Source organism: Mirounga angustirostris, unplaced genomic scaffold, assembly GCF_029215605.1.
Source record: "Mirounga angustirostris isolate CCGP_5_RB_7025 unplaced genomic scaffold, mMirAng1.0.hap1 SCAF_2, whole genome shotgun sequence".
In the NCBI taxonomy this organism is placed as follows: Eukaryota; Metazoa; Chordata; class Mammalia; order Carnivora; family Phocidae; genus Mirounga; species Mirounga angustirostris.
This window is the reverse complement of record NW_026991710.1, coordinates 162,569,304-162,592,096: the sequence shown is the minus strand read 5'-3', so window position 1 is coordinate 162,592,096 and position 22,793 is coordinate 162,569,304. Positions and strand designations below refer to the sequence as shown.

The 22,793-nt window shown below is 49.5% G+C and overlaps 1 protein-coding gene across 5 annotated transcripts in view; it reads left to right on the top strand.

Annotated features, from left to right (window-relative positions):
- The window catches only part of CSGALNACT1 (chondroitin sulfate N-acetylgalactosaminyltransferase 1), a 343,648-nt gene extending 326,483 nt beyond the window's left edge, over positions 1 to 17,165 (top strand). For all 5 annotated transcript variants that reach the window (XM_045879960.3, XM_054508640.2, XM_045879958.3 and 2 more), the window contains 4 exons: positions 3,246 to 3,424; positions 4,279 to 4,373; positions 12,942 to 13,023; positions 15,241 to 17,165. In XM_045879960.3, coding sequence (XP_045735916.1) covers positions 3,246 to 3,424; positions 4,279 to 4,373; positions 12,942 to 13,023; positions 15,241 to 15,530 — 646 coding nt within the window. In that variant the 3' untranslated portion in view covers positions 15,531 to 17,165. The remainder of the gene's footprint in view (positions 1 to 3,245; positions 3,425 to 4,278; positions 4,374 to 12,941; positions 13,024 to 15,240) is intronic.
- The last annotated feature ends 5,628 nt before the right edge of the window (positions 17,166 to 22,793 follow it).

Below are 22,793 nucleotides of genomic sequence, written 5' to 3'. Positions count from 1 at the left end.
GCCACTGCCCTGTCCCCACCCTGCCTCTGTGCGCCCTCACGTCCAGCTCCCTGCATCAGCCATCACATGTGTATGCTGGGAGGTCGGCAGGAAGCATGCGTGTCTCCCGCTGGCCAGCATTGGTCATGGTGGATGAGCTGGGCGCGGCGGGGTTCTCTGCAGGGGTTGGGGAGATGGGGAAGCAGAGGCTACTGGTACCACGTGCGTGTGGGCCCCCGTCGGGCAGCGGGGCTGCTGCGCAGACGGGACAGAGCTGAGTGCTACAGCCTGCAGTTTTCTCACGGCTTGTGGGCGCGCTGAGAGCGGCTTGGCCGTTTCAGACTGGGGAGCGCCACGGGTAGAACGTGAACCATCTCATCCTTGTAGAGGGCGTAACCGAAGAGAAAGGAAGCGGATTGCCTTTTACATCAGGGCCAAATGCAGGGTCCCTCGGCATCCACTTTCCTGAATTCTCTTCCTCTAGAGGCAACACATTGAAGCCTAGAAATGGATGTTTTAAGACTTGTTTAAAAAGTTCTTCCAAATTAAGGTCATCTCAAACACTAGGCACAGTGTTCCCCTCACCCCTTTTCCTGGTGGTTCTGGTGACAGACAAGCCCAGACCCCCATCTTCCTCTCTCCCCCTGCCCTTTGCTGTAGCAGAGCAGTTCAAGCCAGGGTTTGGGGAATTTAGGGACAGAACAAACTAGATTAACTTACATATTGGGTAAGGGTACACATCAAATTACCACTCTCCCCTCTAAGTTTATAGTACTCAACTGTCTCAGTGGTCAACTACCTACAGTCTTGTCATATCTTTAATGCTTGTTTCCTCAGTTTCTAGGGCTGCTTTGTGTTCTTAAGTATTTAAGCTTCTGGGAGAGTATTTAACTTTTGTAAACATTTGATATATATACACAAAGATCCGTATGTAGGCTGTTCCAGGAGGAAAACTGGACAGTTCCTTTAACACAGCATATCCAGGAACTGCATTCCTCTTCCTTTGGTGAAAGTTGCTTGCTGTTGGTAGATCTCCAATGGTAGATCCTGGAAAACCTCTTGGAGGAGGCACCTGAATTATGAGTCAGATACAGCCTAAAGAAGGAAGGCCTTCCTGCTCTGCCAACTAGCTAACCTATATCCCTGCATTCTGGGGGGGTCCCAAGAGTATGGGCCTTGAGACAAATTAAGAAAGAGACCCAGTACTGGCTGTTAGAGAAAGATGAGCCCCAGGGTGTGGGTAAGTCCTGTGAGACCTGGCAGGAGGCTCCCTTAGATGAAGAGGGAAAAATCCAGGTGCCTCTCAAGGGTGAAACCTTCCTGAAAACTGCCCAAACAGGTCAGGCAGAAGTGCGGTGAGCTTGACCTGCCGGGGCGGGGCTGTGGAAGCCTCCAGGAGATGTGAACACGACTGCAGGGGCCGCTCTGCACCTGCACATGCATCTGTGCATGAGGGAGGTAGCCCTGTCCTCACCAGGGGCCAGGCCAAGTGCTGAGGAGGCTCTGGAACATGACTTCAGTGCTCCTCACAGAAAATACGACCTGTGGCTACCTCCCCAGAGAATGCAAGAGCAGGAGGATCCCACCACAAGCAGAACCGTGCTGAACTGGATGCAGCATCCCAGAAAAACAGAATTTGAGAATGGCAAGGGCCATTGGGCTCCACCAGATTTGCAATGAGGAACCAGAGACAAGATAAGCAAAATGAGTTTCCCTAAATAGATGAGGGACAGCGCTGGGATGAAAGCCATTCGTCTACTGACACGCTTTTCCACACACGTCTATTGAGCACCTAGTGGGGGCAGGCGTGGCTCTAGGCCCCGGATCCAGGTTTGCTGCCGCAGACATCAGGGTTCTTCTAGTCACCAGGCCTCCTGCCTTGATCGAAATCTAAAAGTCTTGTCTGGCACTGGACTCAGACAAGGTTGGGCCCACAGATTCCCAGGATAAAAAACTCAGCTCAGGCACAGGTTTGAAAGATGTTCCGTCAAGGAAGGGGGAGCAGAACTAGTTCTGCTCGGCTGGTTAAATGACCAGGTATAGGCACAACCTCACATTTGAAAAGTTTCGGACTCTGTTTTTGTGTTGACCTTCACCCAAGAGACTTACTCGGAATATAGACTTTGAAATGGAAATGGGTTTTTATACTTGTTTTGAATACATCAAGATTAGAGAGGCCTTAGGAATGGGGAGTGGGTGAGGGGAAAGCCCAGGCTGTGGGAGGAGAGGAACCATTACGAAAAGATGGGTGGCATGAGTGGGAAGGGGGATTTGCCAAAGGCTAGGCCCCCCGCTGCACAGGCAGGGTTAGGAGCTGAAATAGGACTCAGAGTCGTTCTCTAGTTCTGTCTGGCCGAAGACAACGCCTGTCCCTCTAGATACAACATGAATTCCTGGAACTTCTGCTCAAGACATGCCCCATTTCAGAAGTTTCTGCTGTCCCTGGGAAAGAAGAGCCAAATGAAGAAACGTGTTGCTTGGCTTTACCACCACAGGCCTGGGCATCCTTGCCTGGGCTGAGGACAGCGAGAGCTGATGCTTACAGACCGCTTTATGCTCTTGGCAGCGTTGAGCTAACTACTAACTCTGTGAGGTAGTTAAGGAAGGTGTTTTTATTCCCATTTTCCAGATGAGGCAGCTGAGCTTCTGGGAGAGTAATGGGCTGGCCTAGATCACAGAGTTCATCTATAGGAGAGCCAGGTCTGGCATAGCCTTCGTGATCTGAGTCCAAGTCTGTCATTTTCCTACCGTGCTCTCTTGCTTTACCTGAAGGTGGGGAAGGAGTCCAGGTTTCAATCTGTTTTGGGATAGACATACATCAAGGCCATCGTGCCTGGTCTCCAGTCGCATACAGATGAGAAGACACTAGGCGGGGCCATTCCAGTGTGATTTTATTTCTTTGGCCCAGTGGTTTCATTCAGGTGGCTTGGAAGGCACGGAGCTTGTCCTGGGTTCTGTTCACCTAGTCTCCACTGGTTCAAGTTTCTCTATCACAGAGAATGTCCATTAGCTATAACTACAGTTTTCACTGTGGGGAAATTGCTAGAGAAAGAAGAAATAAGTTGGTGTTAAAACTTCACTGAGTGTTCTTGGTACCTTTAATATCAGTGAGTTTCCAGTGAGTCTGGGTCATTCCGTATCTTCTTGGTAGTTTCAGTGCCCTCATGATTACAAAAACTATGGGCCCTGGTCTTGTGTTTTCCAAGGGATTCTGTCTGCCTGGGTGCATGAGCACATGAGTGACTGTATCCAGTCTTCCCTTTTAGAGCTGCCAACTTCAGGAACTTTACCTTCATCCAGCTGAATGGAGAGTTTTCTCGGGGAAAAGGCCTTGATGTTGGAGCCCGCTTCTGGAAAGGAAGCAACGTCCTTCTCTTTTTCTGTGATGTCGATATCTACTTCACCTCCGAATTCCTCAATACATGCAGGCTGAACACACAGCCAGGTAAGGGTCTCTGGAGTAGGCTCTTCCCTTTCTCTCCCCCACGGTGGTGGTCAGCTCTGTCACAGTCACACTCATTCCTTCAGTTTCCCTCTGATGTCCTGCTTCTGCGCTGGCCCGATTTTACTCCCATGACAAAAAAAAAAAGGAAAATCATCTGGTTTGATTTCTCCTTTGATGTCAGTATGGGCCTGTCAGCCACCATAATTCTGGGGCTCTTCGTCCTACGTTCCAGTCTGTAACCCCTTTCCCATTTTCAGCTGGGACGTCAGCCCTAGTGAACATCCATGGGAGAAAGTGTGGGAGGACAGGGGCTGGAAAGCTGAAACTAAAGGGAAAGGAGTGGCTGTGGGCGTGTACTAAGGGAGGAAGGGCTCGGAGCAGAAAGAACCCACAACAGGAAAGTGATTTTCATAGAGTTTGACTCGAACCAAGGCTGATATTCAGCTGATAACTACTGTTAAAATACAGAAGCTCTTCCATGTAAGCTGGTAAAGAGCAAGTACCCTGGGGTCCCTAAATCCACTCCTGCTGCCTGAAGTCACCCTGGCCCCTCTAGCCATCCTTTGGACTCCCACAGGCGGGGGGTGGGCATCAGAACTCTCTCTCACGCCCGCCAGAGCCACCCACCGACTGTCAGTATTTTGAATACCACTTCTGTGCTAGGAGGTCAGAGATATTAGAGAGTCTGTCCATGTGGTCTGGGTGCACAGAACTTCTAAGATCTGTTTTAGGGCTGAGTGATAAGGAAAACTGGATGCAAATACCTGGGCTATTTCCGAGGGCTGAATATAAGTGAACCAGCCTAATAGTTTTGTCTTGTTGCTTTAAGTGAGTGTTTGTTTCCTGGTTTGCAGGGAAGAAGGTATTTTATCCGGTCCTTTTCAGTCAGTACAATCCTGGCATAATATACGGCCATCACGAGGCAGTGCCTCCCTTGGAACAGCAGCTGGTGAGTAATCACGCCGCAGGTGCCTTCGCGTGGCTCTGTGTCATGTCTTTCATTACCAGGGGCACCTGACCATGAGTAAAGGTGAGTGGAAATCTCTGGATTGATTCCCATAGTAATTTTTAAGTTTGGCAGACGTTCTGGCCCTTGCTCCCAGCGCCTTGTCCATTAAAAGTGCTTGCAATATTTAAAAATGGAAAATAAATAGAACAGTACCTTACAGAAAGGTAATTTCACACCTTCATAGTTTTCTTATATGGTTTTTGGAAACTAGGATTATTGCATTGTGGATGCAGCACATTTTCTCTTTGTTATTACAAAGGCTCCCAGGTAAGGTGACAGATGGCAAACAGAAGCCAGAAAGGGGTGGCACACCCCAGGTCACACGGTGAGTGAGTCAGTGGGGGACCAGATCCAGTGCCCGTCCCATCACGCTGCCATTCCCTCATATCACAGTCCCTCTGGGACATGGTCACCAGCAAGGTGGCTCTTAAAGGAACGTTGGAGGGGCTCCTCTGCTAAGATCGTGGGTTCACAGGTCATGGCGAGTGGAACCTCACAGCCACCAAGATCTCCGTACGCTGAGTGGTTTTGGTGGTGGTGGCGGCGGCGGCAATGAGCCCATTTGACAGAGAAGCAGTGCGGGCAACAGGAGGATGAGGTAAAGCCAGGAGAGGGTCTCTGTAACACGTGTAGGCTTGCCCTCCGGAGATGAAAGTCCCCATTATTGTTGGACTCTGACCCCCAACTTGGACTCTGACCTTTTCCTGCAAAGAGATCAGCTGGGTATGTCTAAAGCTGCTTCTAGCTCAGGCTGAATAGCAGGAGACAGCTGACCTGGGGCTGTCTGTGCTTCATTGCCTTGAGGGTCTCTGTCTTGAGGCAACGCTGTGTCTCTTCCCACTGAGTACGTCTTAGGGTGGAGAAGGGAAAGCTGCTGTGTGAACATGAAGATGGGAAGGAACCAACTCTCTCTCTCTTGCTTCTGTACAATGGGAGAGTAAATTGATGTTCATTGAAAACATGTGTTCTTTGAAATTTGTTTGGAGGACTGATTCTGTCTTTAAGCTTCCAGAAGTAGCAAAACCTGTTCTCTCTGGCCCCATCCTCCAGTAAACCTCTGGCAGCTGATACAGTGATCTTTTCCAGAAGGTTTCAGCTTGGGTTCCGTGAGGTTGGATGAGGTTTACTCCTACCCCATCCCAGCACGGTTTCCCTTGGGGCCCACGCCACACGATATGGTAATAATAGAGTTCTGTCTTCCCCCAGTGAAATCCCAACACCACAGATACACTGAATATCTGTTTATATAACTGTATGTTTCTGTGTACTGTATGTGTCAACACGGTAAGAGTTTTTCATTCCCCAAGAATCAGTTTTTACCTACTTTAGGGTGATACCGCTTCTGTTGAGACACAAACCTTGTTTCCTTTCCATGAGTTCTAAGCTTCCACCAGCGTTTGAGGGGGAAATGGGATACAGGATTTATTTTCTTTCAACCAATCAGAATATAAATTCCTTTGGTTTTAAATAAAGTACTTCTTTACATTTGACATCAAATGTGATTAATGTTTCAACTACAAACTCATAAAGATCTTATTTGCTTGCAAGGAATTCTTTTTATTCCACACTTTAAAAGTTTTATCCTTTTATTACCATTCCTGCAGAGAAGCAGGTGCAAAGGGAAACTAGAAGTTTCCCTAAGCCAGTTTCTCAGATCCCCAGAATTAATGGTCAAGCAGAAGCAGAACTTAGATCGCTGTGCGCATAGCTAGAGCCTCAGAATTCTCCTGCAACTGGGGACATTTACTTCCAAATATACCTTAGAGCTTTTCTAGAGCATGTCAGTCTGCTATGTTAGGGTTCAGTATTCGTGATGATTCAGTCCAGAGAAAGACAGCAGTTGTCTCTGAGACACAGGAGGTTCTCCATCCACAAAAGGAAAGTGTTGATTACGTTTGTTATTGGATGAGCCATTTCTGGAGCCCTTGCCGCCTGCAGAGAACTCGACTGGACATTCTAGAGGAGTCAGAGGAACTGAAAGAGTTTCATATGCTTGGGAGTGATTGGGGAGGAGGTCACTTTACTCTCTTGTTTTTGTAGACTTGCCCAGGATCACACAACCAGCTAGTAGGAGAACTCAGGCCCAAAGCAGGATTTCCTTACCTAGTGCAGTGGAAGCAGATTGGCTTAGGATCTAGATGAGGGCTGAAATATAAAGGAAATGATCTGACAAAAATTCCAAAGGAGAACATCAAGCTACAGAAATTAATTTAATGGAGACAGAATGTGTAGGTGCTGAGAAGGTATAAAATAAAAAGAGATGGTTAGGGATGGTAAGTTAGGAGGAACTTCCTAGCAAGGGTTCATTTTGGCTCTGTCCTGAAGGATCTGAGATCTGTGGATATTCTTGAGAGCCACTCCTGGCTCAGGGTGGAGGGAGAACACAGGTCCAGAAGGGAGCTATGACAAAAAGTACTCACAGATGCAAACACAAGACAAGTGTTCCAGCAGGCCTGCGAATGTGACCTCATTAGTCCCATGCGGGTCATTGCTTGTCAGGCTCTGGCCACTGCTGTTTGATAACACTTTGTCTTCAGACTAAAGCCGGAAGCCACATTCCTGATGTGTGTGTTTCTGTGTGTGTGTGTGCACGCGCGCCTTCAGACTACTCGTTTCTTTACTTTTGAGTACAGTCCATTAGTAATTGGAAGTATGTGAAATCATGGGATTTTATGCTAACATTCAGTTTCTTGACTTGTAAACCTGAGATAAACCTTGCTGATGCTTTAGTGTAGAAACAGCTCAGAGAGAAAGGAATGACTCTGATTTAAATAATTATTAACTTTAGATATTCCACTTTCCTAGTTCAAGCCTTGTTCATGCTGGGGCCACTCCTGCCTCCTCCGTCTATAGACCCTTTCCCTCCCCTATCATCCGGTCTTTCCTTCACCCTCTGCCAGAGATACATTTCCAAAACACAGATTAATCCCATTTTAAATCATCTTTCTGGCCTAAAGCCAGGGGTGTGCTAGTAAATGTGTAACAACCCACTGTCTGAGGAAGGAGGGGTAGAAAAAGCCCTGATTCATCGTGTTTGCCATTTTCCATGCCGTCAGTACCCCCACCGTGGCCTGGGGAGGCCCCAGAGTGACATCACTGGATGCACAATCCTGGTGAGCTGGGTGGGACAGGCTCCAGCACAGCACCGCAGCCTTGATGCCTTGTTGGGGTTTATCTGCTCCCCACGCTGACTCTGACACTGGTGACCGAGGAAATGGCTGCAAACACCAGCACCTGGCGCGTGGTCCCCGCCCAACAGACACCCCACTCTGCCGCTCTGCCAGGCAAGCATACCTGTCCCGCTTCTCCGTATGCTGACCTTCCCCCTCGGGGCCCTCTCCTCACCGGGAGATGCCCTTGCTCCCTGACACCTCAGTCCGCCCTGCATCCCACCCATCATTTAAATCCAGTGACTCTGTGCTACTCTGTCCAGTGTGTAAATGGTGTACTGACTCCCGTCCTCACCCTCTCTGATTCTATACCCTGCCTGTCTCCCCCCTTCCAAGAAGTATTTTACGACTAATCTGCATTTCAGTTTCAATGTCTAAAGCTTGCTGACTGGGCACAGTCCATCCTTTTAGTCTGCTTCTATATATTCGGGAAGCAGGCACTCACTGAGTACCAAGAGTAGTATTAACAGATGCCATCCACAGCTTATCGGAAGCCAGCATGGTGCCCGCTTTATTTCGTGGAATAGCCAGGAAGGTGAAGAGGCATTATTATGCTCGTTTCACAGAGGAAAACTTGAAGCTCAGAGCATAAGTCACTGCTCAGATCGCTGAGTGAGTGAGAGGGTTGGGAACTCGAGGCCTGCCCCGTGTGATGGGGTCGGGGCTGAGTATGCTGAGTGGCAACGACAGGTTCTTTGGCCTCAGACTGCTTCAAAAGACACCTTATTCTTTTTAAGCAGATGCCAATAAAAGAAGACTTGTGGGAAAATGTGGGTTAGTACAAAGCTTGCAGGAGGTGGCCTTTGAGTCCATTCTTAGACCAATTCTGTGAAAGCTTGAATTTCTCAAGAAATGGAAATGGTCCCAGCAATCCTGGTGTTGGCCTGGGCTCAGCCACAAGTGGCTGAGTTAGCTTGGCCAAGTCCTTCTGCCTCCACACTCTAAGGCACGTGCATGCCCCACACAGCCTCCCTCCGGGCCCCGATAACAAGGGATATACTGTGCGGGGGCAGAGGGCACCCAACCCAGCCACCAAAGCCCTTGAAGCTCAGGGTGTCTGCCGCTCCCAGGCAGGACTGGCTCCGTAATTGGTGCGGCCCAGTGCACGATGAAAGTGCAGGGCACTGGCTCAGGAATTTTTAAGAATTTCAAGAGCATTGAAGCAGGCAGGACTCCCTCTGAGTGTGGGGCCTGTGGGCTGCACTGGCATTTCTCATGAATGTGAGCCTGGACAAACACAACCTCGGTGCTTGGGAGGCTCTCTTTGAATTAGAGGAAATACTCTCCCCGAGTATTTGTTATTTATTTTATTTCAGGGTCCAGATTGCTTCGTGGGCACTTGTCCAAGTCCGCACCATTAAACCAACAGGCGCTGACTGCCTCCCAGCTCCCCGTGCAGCTGCAGGGCGCCGCCTTCCCACATCTCTGGGGAGAGACGCTGATTTGTGCTTTGTGCTCTGGTCCCGATAGAAAAGAATCATCCTGTCACATGAATCGCCCGTAGAGCTGCGGTAGAGCTGTGGGTCTGGAAACTTCCTGTGGGAGAGTGGGCTTGACAACTCTCCTTTGTGGTGTGTTCATGCCCTGCAGTGCTTTGCCGAGATCTAAGGTGGGGAGAGAAAGGGGGCTGCAGAGAGTTGAGAGGAGGCCAGCCCTCGAGAGACATTTTTTTAAGTGAGGATAGCACTTGAAAACAGATCGGAGAAATTCAGGACAGAAGATGTTTTTCTTTTAACATCCAATCTTTATCTGAAGGTTTCTTCCTCCTCTGTTGTAGTAAACATCATTGGTGTATATCTTTTCAAAGCTTGAACAGAGCAGTGGAGCTTCTCATGCCTGGAGCGGAGGCTCTAAGCAGGAGAGCCCTCTGCTCAAGCCCAGGAAGGTGAAAACGTTTTTGTCTGTACGTCCAAAGCCACACGATGCTGAGTTTTCCCACTTGAATTCCTAGGCCTTCTCTGAGCCGCTCAAGAATTCCCTGCTTGAACCATGTCTGTTTCCACTGGCATGGAGTCCTCTCTGCCCTAGGAGTGCTCCTCATTCCCTCATTGGAGAAGCATTTATTGAGCACCTGCTGTGTGCTGGACAGTGATCTGGGGGCTGTGAACGAGCCCAAGGCCCTGGGCGTACGTTCACCAGTGGTGGTAGGTAAAGACAGAAAAGAGAGGAACAAATGCATCAACAGGATAATTTCAGAGAGCTATTAAGTGTTACAGAGAAAATAAACCAGGTGACAGGTTAGAGAGTGACGTGGTGACGGGGGTGGAGGTGTGTGCTGACACTGGCTGGGAGGGTCAGTGTGACTGCTTTAGGCAAGTGGCATTGGAGCAGAGCCCAGTGGTGAGCAGGGAAAAGGTGACCCAGATCAGGGATCTGCAAGTGTCCAGCCTGAGAGACCTGTGAGCCTGGTGTGTTTGAGGGGCAGAATAGAAGGAGATTCTGCATGGGGGGATGAGATGGATGAGGCAGGCAGGGGTCGGGTCACATAGAACCTTTGCAGGCTAGAGGTTTTCTCTGGGTTTTATTCTAATTGCATTAGCGAGAATTGCAATTAAAGCCCCTGCAGGGTTTTAAATTGGAACGTGCTGTGATCTGATGTGCGCTCGAGAGCGCTCACTTCCAGCGAGGCTGCCGGTTGAGGGCACGGTGCCAGTGACTCGGCCCAGCTGAGGGTGGTAGAGCCCGTCAGAAATGAACCCCCTCTCACCCGTTTCCACCAAGGGGCTCAATCTCAAGGAGCATTTCAGATAGTGGCTTTTTTGGCTTGCCAACTTGAAAGCCGACATTAATAAGTGTTTATAGAATGCATTCCCCAGGGCGCCTGGGTGGCTCGGTGGTTAAGCGGTTGCCTTCAGCTCAGGTCATGATCCCAGGGTCCTGGGATCCAGTCCCACATTGGGCTCCCTGCTCAGCAGAGAGCCTGCTTCTCCCTCTGCCTCTGCCTGCCTCTCTGCCTACTTGTGCTCTCTATCTCTGTCAAATAAATAAATAAAATCTTTAAAAAAAAAAAAAAAGAATGCGTTCCCCAGCTCATAAATCAGTTTGTGTCTGTCCCACTGTCCCCAGGTGAGGGTCACTCTACCTTGTTCAGCCTTGCCAGGCACTGCATCCACAGCCCAGGTCTGGGGTGACCACCTCTTGCAATCCTTCTTGTCTTTCCTCCCCAGGGCTGGCTCATTGTGCTTCCTGTTTGGAGCATTTTTGTTTAGATTCCATATAGACCTCAGCCAAATGCTTGACATTTGGTTCCTGGCCCTTCTCTTTGACTGCATTTTTATCCAGAAGCTTAGAGGACTTGTCTGTTTGTGTCCTGGCCAGCAGAAAGATACCAAGCCAGGAGCTGCAACAGAAACCGTGTACCTGGTATGAAACAAACTGTTCTTTTTAAAAAATGACTCAGAGATTTTCCCAAACTTTCCTTTCCTGCAAAATCTTTCCAGTTGATACTAATGAAATTGCCTTGTCACTTGGGAAATATTGTATAAGAGGCTTTTGTTCCGAAGAAGAATTGCAGCACATCTGCTGAGACCACACTAACTGACAAAACCTCTCTGGGTCCTTATTCTCCCTCAGCAGCCCTGACGCGCGCGTGTTCACTCGGTGCAGGCCGTGTCTATGCGGAGGTTGTAGTGAAGATAAGATGGTTTCATGGATTACAGAGCAAAAGAATTTTTAAGTTCACAGTCCTTCCATGAGCCATATATGGAATATAAACCGAGGCTGTGATGGAGATAACTTGGAACTTCGGGGAGGTGGGAGAGCAGTAAGGTTAGATGTTTGGATGGTAGAGCTGGAAGAGACCTTAGCGGAGATTTAGCTCAACCTCCTCTTATTTTATTTTATTTTATTTATTTATTTTTAAAAGATTTTATTTATTTGAGAGAGAGAGAAATAACGAGAGAGAGCAGGAGCAGGGGGAAGGGCAGAGGGAGAAGCAGGCTCCCCGCTGAGCAGGGAGCCTGATGTGGGACTCGATCCCAGGACCCCGGGATCATGACCCGAGCCAAAGGCAGATGCTTAACCAACAGAGCCACCCAGGTGCCCCTTATTTTTTTTTATTTGGGGGGGAAGGGCAGAAGGAGAGAGAATCTTAAGCAGACTCCATGCCCAGCATGAAGCCCCATGTGGGACTTAATCCCAGGACCCCGAGATCATGACCTGAGGTGAAATCAGGAGTCGGATGCTTAACCAACTGAGCCACCCAGGCGCCCCTCAACCTCCTCACTTACAGGAAAGGAAGTAGAGGCTCAAAGAAGAGTGAAGGACCTGCCTGAGGCAGAAAAGCCAACGAGTGGTCAAGTTGGGAGGAGACCCTGGTGCAATCCCCCCTGCTGCACACGGTCTCTGATGAGCAGCAAAGGGAGCCAGACTTCGCAGGTGGAAAATGCAGAAATCCCAGTGGAGGGGGACCTGCTTCGGCCTCCCTTTCCCTTCCCCGGGCGGTGACTTTCTCCACTAAACACCTCTGTTAACCTCAAGAATGAGGAAGAACTATTAAGGTCTCAAAACAATCCCCAAAATTACCTCAGCCAAAAAATTAAACAAATGTTTTAGAAAGTTTTGCTGCTTTAGCAAATGCATTGGAAATTTACTTGCAGAGTGAGAGACTGAGCAGGACCAGGTCTCGCTTTTGGAAGACAGTCGCTGCTTAGACGGCCTCTCGGCATCCCTGCAGCCTGGCACCACCGCAGACGCTTTTGGGCACAGTTTGGTTTTAAAATAGCTTGAAGGTGAATGGACAGAGTCTTTCTTCAGAACCTGGACTCTTGGTGCCCTTTACCTCGGCCAGTGAGAGTTAGCAGAGCTGAAGTAACACACTGCCTTCTCGGGTTTTCTTTTTATTTCCCGAGGGAGTCCTGTGTGTGCCCTGTGCCAGAGCAGCTGAATTCCGAGTTGTTCTCTCTCCCTTTTCTCCACTTCCTGAGCCCTTTGCTGGCTCCCCGCCCGGCCCTGTGTGAGGGGCCGAGGCCTCGGATTCTCTCTGGCGCTGGTGTTGGGCCAGACACGTAGGTGGCTTTTCCATGGCGCTGCTCAAAAACTTGCTCTCCTGGTTTGTTTTTGAGTGTGTGTGTGTGTGTATGTGTGTGTGTGTGTGTTTTCATGCCTACACCCTGAAACATTCCAGCCAGACGTGCCAAAACTCACAAGGCCCATTTTGGAACTGGTGCGTTCAGTGTATTCCTACCCGGCGGAGAGGACTCAAATCCAGCTGCGTTTCCCACACGGTTGTGCTGGCTCCTTATCAGTGGGGGGCCGGGCCCCCCATGTAGCAGTGCTTACACGCGTGTGGGAATATGCTCTACTTCTGTCCACTCAAATGACAGTGCTTTCCCTGCAGGTCATAAAGAAGGAGACTGGATTTTGGAGAGACTTTGGATTTGGGATGACCTGTCAGTACCGGTCGGACTTCATCAATATAGGTAAGTGGAGGGACTGGCTGCCAGCCTGCACCTCTCCTGCCGCCCGGAGGCCCCGAGCAGCCCAGGGCCCCAGGAGTCGGCAAAGGTGGTGCCGTTTCCTAAGAAGAGGCCATTCCTCTTGTCAGGGACTTGGGGGCTGGACCAGGACAAGGCTTGGGGGTGCGCGACACACAAGCCCTTCTAATCCCCACCAGACCCTCTGGGTCACCCCAGTTGCGGCACACAATCTGAGGAAAAGGCAGTTGTTGCAGAAAGGCAGCTTCGAAGCAAGTCTCCCCCCCCCCCCCCACCCCGTGTCTCCTCCTGACCTAGTTCTGGCTCTGGTCCCTCTCCTGCAGAACATTCTGGGCCTCCACAGTAGCGGGATCCACTGAAGAAAAATAAGGGCAACATGGGGAATTTGGGAAAATCACATACTGGAAAAGATTGATTTCTCTCTGCTGAACCTTTGAAAATTCCAGATACTACTTCAAGCTCCGACTGAGTGTATAGTTCACTGTCAAAACACACACACTCACACACACACACACGTTCCCAGAGCACTGAGAGGAAAGGCCCTTAGGTTGCTGTTGAAGAGACCAAGGGCAAAGGGACCACACAGCAAGTGAGGGATGTAGGAGGAGAACAGAGCATTTCCTGTCCCCCTTGGAAATACCACCCCTCTTCCCATAGTAGTACCTACTCATGTGCCTTGAAACAGAACAAAATTATGGATTATACTTGACTAGGATCTGAATGAACAAGCCAGAAACTTTGATCTTGGGTTCAGGGGCTCAGAGTGGACCCTGGCTTGGGGTCAGGGAAGCCCTGCCCCCACAGAGCATGAAGACTTGCATCCCCCCCCTAATCTTTCTTTCTAAAGCAGGTTTCCATTTCGAGAAACTGTGTTTCCTTGCTCTGTGTACAGGGAAAGATTATTTTGTGATGGTGTATGTTTATCAAATTTGAATTTATAATAAATTGGATTTTCCTAAGGATGGGGCAGGGCTGCAGTTGAAACATGGGGGGATGGTAGGCTGGCGAGGGTGCTCTTCCTCCGTGAGCCATTGATGTGACCTCAGAATCTCTGGGTCACAACTGGACCCTGGTCTTTCTTTGCCATCTTGTATTTATTTGTAGGCATCTTACTTTTGCTCCATCTATTTACTAAGTTGTAATGATACCAATGATAATAAATCAGTTACAGCTAAGCAAGTGCTGCCCCTTACATGACTATCTCATTTGGTTATGACATCTAGTTCACTTCAGGATAAAGGAACCACAACTCGAGAGGTGACGTGGCCGAACCAAGACTCAAATTCCAGACCCCCGACTCGATATCATACACCTGCCCACCATGGGGTGGGGTGGGAGGCACAGATCACTTGCATACAGAGCCCAGCCGTGGCCAGGCTGCCGTTTTCCCTGTGCGTGAGCCCCCCCTTCCTGGCCCAGTGACGGCCTTGATCAGAGCAGTGCAGTGTGGGGGCTCCGTGGGGGCTCTGGTGGAAGGTGTTGAGGATGACTTCTTGTAGGAGTTAAATAAAGCCCCTAGGTGAGAAAGGAACAATGACAAAAAGGGGCAAGTCTTCTCTGGTTCTGTTCAGCTCACGGTGGGCTTTAGGTCAAGAAAAGACGTGGGGCATCTCAGTTTACAAAGGTGAGCCTTGAGGGGCCCATTACTCACTTTGAAGGAGTCCACCGTGGAGCACGGTGAGACCAGTCCCTTAAACATGACTCACGTCACCGGCTTGGGGCGGCCACACAACCTTCGGGACCGTTTCAGTCCATGAAAGGCAGAGTGTTTTGTGGGACATAATTTTGTTCACGCTGGGATCCTGTTGCTCTGTCAGGCAGCAAGCCCCTGCTTCCCTCGGCTTGAATGACAGGAGGCCACGTTCGAACAGATTCAAGAGTTTTCATCCTGGGGGCTCAGGCTGCTCGTTCGCCTTGCCGCTAGCTCTTCAAGGCAGGCGGGTGCTGGGAAGGAATGCTCCTTGCGGTCTTGGGATCTCCAGGAGTTGGTGCCGGCTGCCCCTGCCGCGGCGTCCTCTGTTCAGGATTCCTGACTTCTCTTTCCCGGATGGACACGCTCCTCTTTCGGAGGGGCAGTGAAGCGTCTCCCCTGGATGCTGCTTCTCTGCGTGCGAAGCGCTGTGCTGGTGCAGGTGCAGAAAGCCAGTCTAGACTGGGAGGGGGCTGCGCGGCTTGGTTCAGCGCTGTGTTCTCTCCCGACAGGTGGCTTCGATTTGGACATCAGAGGCTGGGGCGGAGAGGACGTGCACCTCTATCGCAAGTATCTGCACAGCAACCTCATCGTGGTGCGGACGCCTGTGCGGGGGCTCTTCCACCTCTGGCACGAGAAGCACTGCGTGGACGAGCTGACCCCCGAGCAGTACAAGATGTGCATGCAGTCGAAGGCCATGAATGAGGCGTCCCACGGGCAGCTGGGGATGCTGGTCTTCAGGCACGAGATAGAGGCTCACCTTCGCAAACAGAAACAGAAGACAAGCAGCAAAAAAACATGAACTCCCGGGGCTAGATCTGGGGAGACCTTTTATTTTTTCCCTTTTGTGATTACCGAACACATGGCTGTGACGAGGAAAAGATTTCCCTAAAGGGCAAAAAAAGAATTCAACTGATGAGTAAAAGAGAGGAGCGGGGAGAGCCTCTGATTTCTCTCTGCCTATTTGGCTGGACACAACAGGAATTAAAATCTCCCACTTTGCCTGCAAAAGTAGCCCAAATGCATCCCGAGCAGTGTCTGACAAAGGCAGAATGATTGTGAGGTTATAAGCCTGATGGCGTGGAGGTTTTCATTGTGTTTACAGCAAAGTGAGAGCTGTTATCTTTTGTGCTTATTGAAATAGTCACGAAATAAGACCAGTTTTATAAAAAGTTCTTTGGGATGAGAGGCAAGCCCATGTCTCCCCATAGGAATGATTACATGGTAGGGCTCTAGAGCCTGGAAGTGCTCGTGAGATTCGGAGATACGCTCACGGCGATCCTTGTGAGTATATTTAAGCAAAACCAAATGGACTCAAAAAGAAAAAAAAAAGAACTATTGTGTCATTTCCATCCAAGATTAACCAAAATAATCTGCTCATCTTTTTTATTATAGTTTTAACCATCCCCATTTCTTAATTTTATTTAAAAATGCACTTTTTTTTGCTTATGAGTTATATTCTGCTTATTTAATTACCAATTTGCAAGCCTTACTAAGAGAGCACAAGTTAGCATACGTTTTTTATATCTTTTAAGAAGATACTTGTAGGTGTATTATGAGAACTTTTTGTTCAGATCGAGCCCCATATCCAAGGACACGCCAAATGCTGATCCCGTCAGACACTGAATGTCAGACCTTTGGTCATGTGGAAGGCATGGTGTGGGGCTACTGATACATCGAGACATAGAGATACTTTATTGGAAGAGTATTTCCCAAGAGGAGCAACTGAACGCTGGAGGGAAAGAAAGATATACTTTTTACCTTAACAGAAAAGGAAACTCATTCAGACTGGTAATATCTTGATTTATTCAAAAGTCAGAAAACACATTTTCTCCTCAGGAGAACTGGGGACCACTTTCTTACCTGTTTAAATAAACCAAAGTATACTGTGTGAACCAAACTATCTTTTTTTCAAAGCAGGGTGCTCTTCCTGGCTGCTGGCTTTTATGAAAAGAAATGCAGAAAAATGTATTTTGTGAACGATCACTCCATCTGCCAGAGTCAAGTGGGATGGAAGATTTTGCTACACGTTCACCCACCCCAATCTAGGGGAAAGTAACTTTAACTATTTTTTAAATGAAACAGTTCTACTTAGTCGCCAAAATGCTTCTGAAAGTCGCATTTTATTACAGTTTCCAACTATTTAAAAAAAAATAGTTAACATTGAGTGGTTTCTACATTCATGTGAAAATTATTTATTTATTAGCCAGCACCAGATGCATGAGCTAATTATCTGTGATTCCTTGCCTTCTGTTTGCCCACAGTCGACTCATTGTTTAAAAGCCTCAAGAACATTTAAGCTGTTGGTGTGTAAAAAAAAAAAAAAAAAAAAAAATGCATTGTATTGATTTGTACTGGTAGTTCATAAAATTTAAAACACAGGACATGAATGGAAGGTGGCATTGGACAGCTAATAAAATATGATTTGTGGATATGATTTCTTCTTGGAGCAAGAATGCCATGTCTTTAGTTTTAGGAAAACATTTTTTATGTGTAGAGACCGGGGTTTCTGCTACAGACATTTTGGGCTAGATCGGTCTTTGTTGTGTGTGGTGGGGGGGCGGGGGGCTGTCCTGTGCATTGCAGGATATTGAGCAGCACCTCTGGCCTTCACCCACTGGATCCCAGGAGCATCTCTCACCTGGGTTGACAACCAAAATGTCTCCAGTCATTGCCAAATGTCCCCTGGAGGGAGGGCACGAAAGCACCGTCCTGTTGAGGACCATTGATCTAGACAGAGAGAACTACGAGGGAAAACCTGGCTGTTACTACATTTCACTTATCCTTTTCAGTTAGAAGAAATTGAGAAATGATTTCTAAGGTCCGTTTCTAACTGGGTTTCGTATTTCCACATGCAGTGGTGATACTAGAGACTCGGAGCACGCGTGGCCTCCCCTGCAGCAGTTCTGACGGCTTGTGGGACTGGCCACATACTCCGGGTCGGAGGACGCACTCCCAACGAGGCCGGTAGCAGGGGGCAGGTGCTGTGAGCATGCAGTTCGGCAGGTCTAGGCGTCCTGCAGACCGTGGGGTCCCGGCTGCACTCTGTGGGCCAACCAGCATATCCCAGGTGCCTGAGGCAGTGACGAAGACTTGAGCTTCGGCAGTTGGTTAAGAATTGCTGAGAGTAGCTGAAGAGGAAAGGAAACAGCGTTAAGATTAAACTATTCCTCTCTTTTTAGAGCTTAGGTAAAGCAGTTTTATCAAGAAGGAGGAGTCCTCTTCAAGCACACGTAAGAGGGGATTTGTCTTCGCTTGGGCTGCTGGACCCAAAAGCCCTAGACTGGGTGGCTTCAGCAGCAAGGGGATGACTCAGGGCGGGAAGGCTGAGGATTCCAGGATCAGTCCAATGTCTGGTGAGGACCCATCTCACCATATCCTCACAGGGTGGAGACCAGGCAGAGGGCTAGCTCTCTTCCGGTCTCAAGAGGACACTAATCCCGTCACGGAGGCTCCCCACCTCGTGACACTCCCAAAGACCTCACTTCCAAATACCATCACATGAGGGCTTCGACATCTGAATTTTGTGGGGGCACAAACATTCAGTTCTTATTAGGACCTGTTCTATCCTATATACAGACGAAGGGTCGGTGAAGACCCCACTGAAACATGACAATGAGGGGCTTGGAATTTAACCTCAGCAAAGGAAAGCAGCAGTGAACTCTGGCTTGAAGGACCCAGGCACATGACGTCTTCTAAAGGAAGGATACTGCCAAGGAAGCACTGAGTCCTGGGCTTGTCTGAGGTCCCTTCCAGCTCTCTGCATCCCCCCTCTGTTCTTACGGCATGTAAGTCACCTGGTAACTAGCCCAGCCATCCCCCTGGACCTGTGGTTTCTGATACAGACCTGGGTCTTCTCTGAGTCGTGGTGAGCTGCCGCAGGCTGGGAGAGCTGCTTGTTTGCACCTCTTCCCCCTCCTCACTCAGTACTGGCAGGATAGTATCTTGAAGTTGACCAAGATAGGAGTATTTACACCGTGGGAACGGGCATTTGGCAGAAGCTACCTACCAGGACTCCCCCTGCCCGCCTGCTCCACCACCACGCCCCATCCCAGCTGGTGGTTAACTGTTCACCAGCACAGCAGTGCCTCCAAGTGACACACCTGTTCTCCCTGTCATCTACTTTATAGCACCTCTTTTGTAGTTATCGGTGTGGCCAGCTGGCTTCTCCACACATCAGTGATGAGAGAATCAGGCCTAGGACTTTGCAACAGGTAAACGGAACTTCACACAGCCCTACTTTGAAGATTTTGTCCAACTCAAGTAGGCATCGTACGCAATTCTGAAAAGTAAGAAAACAGCTTCCCAGAACCTAATCTTAATACATTTTGTTTCAGGGAAAATCTAATGTCATCTACTTGTATCTAATTTTATCAGCGGTCAGTGCTGGGCGGTAGTTAATAGCAAGGCTTTCCCAGCCAGAGTGCCTGGGCTCAAATTCCAGCTCTTTGACTGGCAGCCTGTGTGATCTTAAGCCAGGCACTTGGCCTCTCTGTATCCCCGTCTCCTCATTCAGGGCCATGATCCCTATCCAGCTGAATTCCTGAGACCAGATGAAATCCAGGTCTCCTACTCCTCTGCCATCAGAAGCTTGTTTTTTCCATTCAGGGCCATGAATGCAGTCCCATCTACCATGTCCTAGAGATGGAGTTTTGGAAGGGTGGTGAGAACCTCGGAGCCAACGGCCAAGCCGTCTTTGGTGCAAAAAAGGTGCTTTTATTAAAGCACGGGGACAGGACCCGTGGGCAGAAAGAGCCGCAGCCCCAGGATTTGTGAGGAGCAACTAATTATATACTTTGGGGTTGGGGGGGTAAAGATTAGGGAAATTCCAATAAAACCTAATGACGTACTTATGTTGGCTAACTGAATTTAAATTAAGTAAAATTAAAAAAACACAAAGGCTCACAGGCTACCAGAGGCCTTGCTGTTGTCAAGCTAAGGTTGCTTTTCCCTCTAGCAAGGCATTAACTTCGAGACGGCTGGGAGTTTCCAGAGGAATGTTACGCTCTGCCAGCCTCAGGTATTTGTCAGTGGGCCGCAGGTTATAAGGACATTTCATTTTATTTGTTTCCCGCAACATTAGGACCCATCGGGCTTGCAGCGGGTATTCACAGCCAGCTATCGCTATGCAACACCAGGTCCGCGTTCACAGCCGTGGACGCTCCGCAACACAGCCAGCGCCTGTCGGGCCAGCATGGGTTGCACGTTAGAGGTCATGAACCCATCACATGGGCACCGCCATCCTCTATTTCTGTCATTCTGAAAACAAGTTCAGTCTATCTGAAGAAGGGTAACTAGGAATGTAAAATATAACGGATAATTCCGTCCTTAAATTCCACGCTCGGTAATTTGGTGTCGATGACCCCCTAGGCGGCTGAGGAGCATTCGAGGTTTCCAAGGTCAGGTGCAGAGCCGGGCACCCTCTGTATAGAACGCCACCGTGCTAAAGCAGGTAATACCCTTCCCAGGTGCAGAAACTGTGAGGAGCTCGCTCAGAGGCCTGGGACAGAAAGTGGCTGGCTTCAGGCTCACCCGTTATTACCCCGTCCTACCGCCAGCCCCAGAGGGCTTGAAGGTCAGGGGGAGGGGGTAAAGTAGGGAGCTTTGGCCTCCAGCAAGGCCAGAGTCTGTTCTCTTGTGCCTCAATTTCCCACCGTTGCTCTGCTCTTCAGCCCACCCGAGAATCCCCTGCCAGTGAAAGAAAACACCGTGATCCGGGAACACGGAAGGCACAGAGCTGCCTCCCTCTAGCGGCTCTGTAATCCCCTGCGGCTTGGGGCTCTGAAGCCCTGGAAGCCGCCCTCCTGGACCTCTGTGTGGCCTCTGTATGCCCAAGGCCTTGGACTTAAAGGCTGCCTTGAATGGGACGGGAGAGCAGGTGGGAATACTCGCCTTTTGAAAAAGATTTGACGTTGTTTCTGAGAATTGCTGATCAGAGATAATGCCCCTGGGCGGTCCGTGAGCCGGTGGGTGTGTTTTACTCCCAACACCCATCAAATAACTGGCAGCTTTGTGTGATCCATATTCTGATTAGCTTTACATTTGAAATTCAAAGCTGTTTCTCCTGGCAGGACTCAGTCAGTGCTTGTGCTGCGACAGCCAAAAACCGTGGGGACCGTGCCAGCTGGTGGGGGCGCGGAGGTTGGGTGGCGGTTTTTTCCAACACACAGAAAATGTTCTCTCGATCCTTTGCACGTGCCCCGGGCCTGTGTCTGCCTCCACGGCTCTTCCAGGGGAGTCGTCTCCAAGGAGAGAAGCAGTCTCTGCCTGTCATCCAGTCACCCCGAGGCTCAGGGAGGGCCAGGCCACCTTCGGCGACCTCTGCCCAAGACCCACCAAGTGTCCTGTGGTGGCTGACTGCGCAGCCAGCCTGCCCACTACAGGCGGCACCCAGGCGGGGCACTTACTCCTCATCCACCTGAGAGTCAGGGCTTCAGCTCGCTACGCCCTCCTCGTCAGCTGTTAACACCCCCGCCCCTCCCGTTTCTAACCCCAGCCCAATCTGCTCTCAGAGCACGCCCCCCAACCCCAGTGTTGAAAGAACTGCAACTACTAAATTTTTTTTAGGAGGTCATCCTCACCTGGCCTGCTAGGATGTGAAACCTCATTTGAAACGGTTAAGAAAAATAAATAAAAATGGACAACAAACAGCAAACCCCTCAAGTTACATTCAAAGAAAGGCTGAAGGGAGAATGCATTTAACTACTTGTTCCTTTTTCCAGCCATTAGCCTCAGAGAGCCGTCCGTGTAAGAGTCACCCATACAGTGTGTGGGGCTGTGAGCAGCAGCAAGGTGGTGTGTCCAGAGTCCACCCCCCGGAGCACCGGCCCGACAGAGGGTGAAGCAAGCGCATGCGGTTTGGTTGTGGAGGCGCCGTGTGGTGGAGGGTGACCGGGACCTGGACTCAGCTGGAAGGAAGACTTCGTGAAGGAACACCCTTTCAGCTAAAGGAAACCAAAAGTTGATTTAGACTGACCAGGGTGGCAGGGGCTTCCCCCCAACCCCCGCAGTCTGGGTTACCACTGGCTCTGCCTGACCTATTTGGGAGACAAAGCAGAGATAATCCCAGAGGGATCTGGAGTTGTGGTAACTCTTCTGGTCAAAAAGGCAGGCGAATTCTTGGGGATTTGTGATCAGGAATTCCCGAACAACTGAATCAATTTGTCGATGACCAATTTTGGGTAAAGACTGGCCCCTGCTAACTTCGGGGTTGTCAAAATTCAACATTAAGAGCATACCCTCGGGGCACCTGGGTGGCTCACTCATTAAGCATCTGCCTTCAGCTCAGGTCATGATCTCAGGGTCCTGGGATCGAGCCCCGCATCGGGCTCCCTGCTCAGCCAGGAGCCTGCTTCTCCCTCTCCCACTCCCCCTGCTTGTGTTTCCTCTCTAGCTGTCTTTCTCTCTGTGTCAAATAAATAAAATCTTTAAAAAAAAAAAAAAGAGCATGCCCTCTATCGGCCATTTCTAATCCAGACTAAGGTAGCCATCTCTCTGCAAGCCATTTCAACTGGCTAATTTATTGTGTGATTCCCTATTATATCCCTCACTCTAAAAGCTTCCCTTTCCCCCTGAAAATTCATCCCGGAAACTCTAGCAAATGGGCCATTGGTATACACAGCCCATGGGTTATATAAGCTGAGTTCATAACAGAGGAGCATGGAGTGTATAAATCCCGGCTTTGTTGGACCCAAGAGACTTTACATACTTCTTTTCTAAGCCTCAGAATCCAGTGGGTGACTTGAGTCACTGCTGTTTGAGAGCTGAAGCTCAGACAGGCTTACTATTGTTTTTCTTTTAAAATTCCACACAGCTAGGGGGCACCTGAGTGGCTCAGTCGGTTAAACGTCTGCCTTTGACTCAGGTCACGATCCCAGGGTCTTGGGATTGAGCCCCGCCTCGGGAAACCCTGTTCAGCAGGGTGTCTCCTTCTCCCTCTCCCTCTGACCGGTGCTCTCTCTCTCTCTCAAATGAATAAATAAATAATCTTAAAAAAAAAAAAAAAAGCCCACACTGCTGGTTAGTGATGTAGCCAGGATCCAAACCCAAACCTGCTAGACTTTCT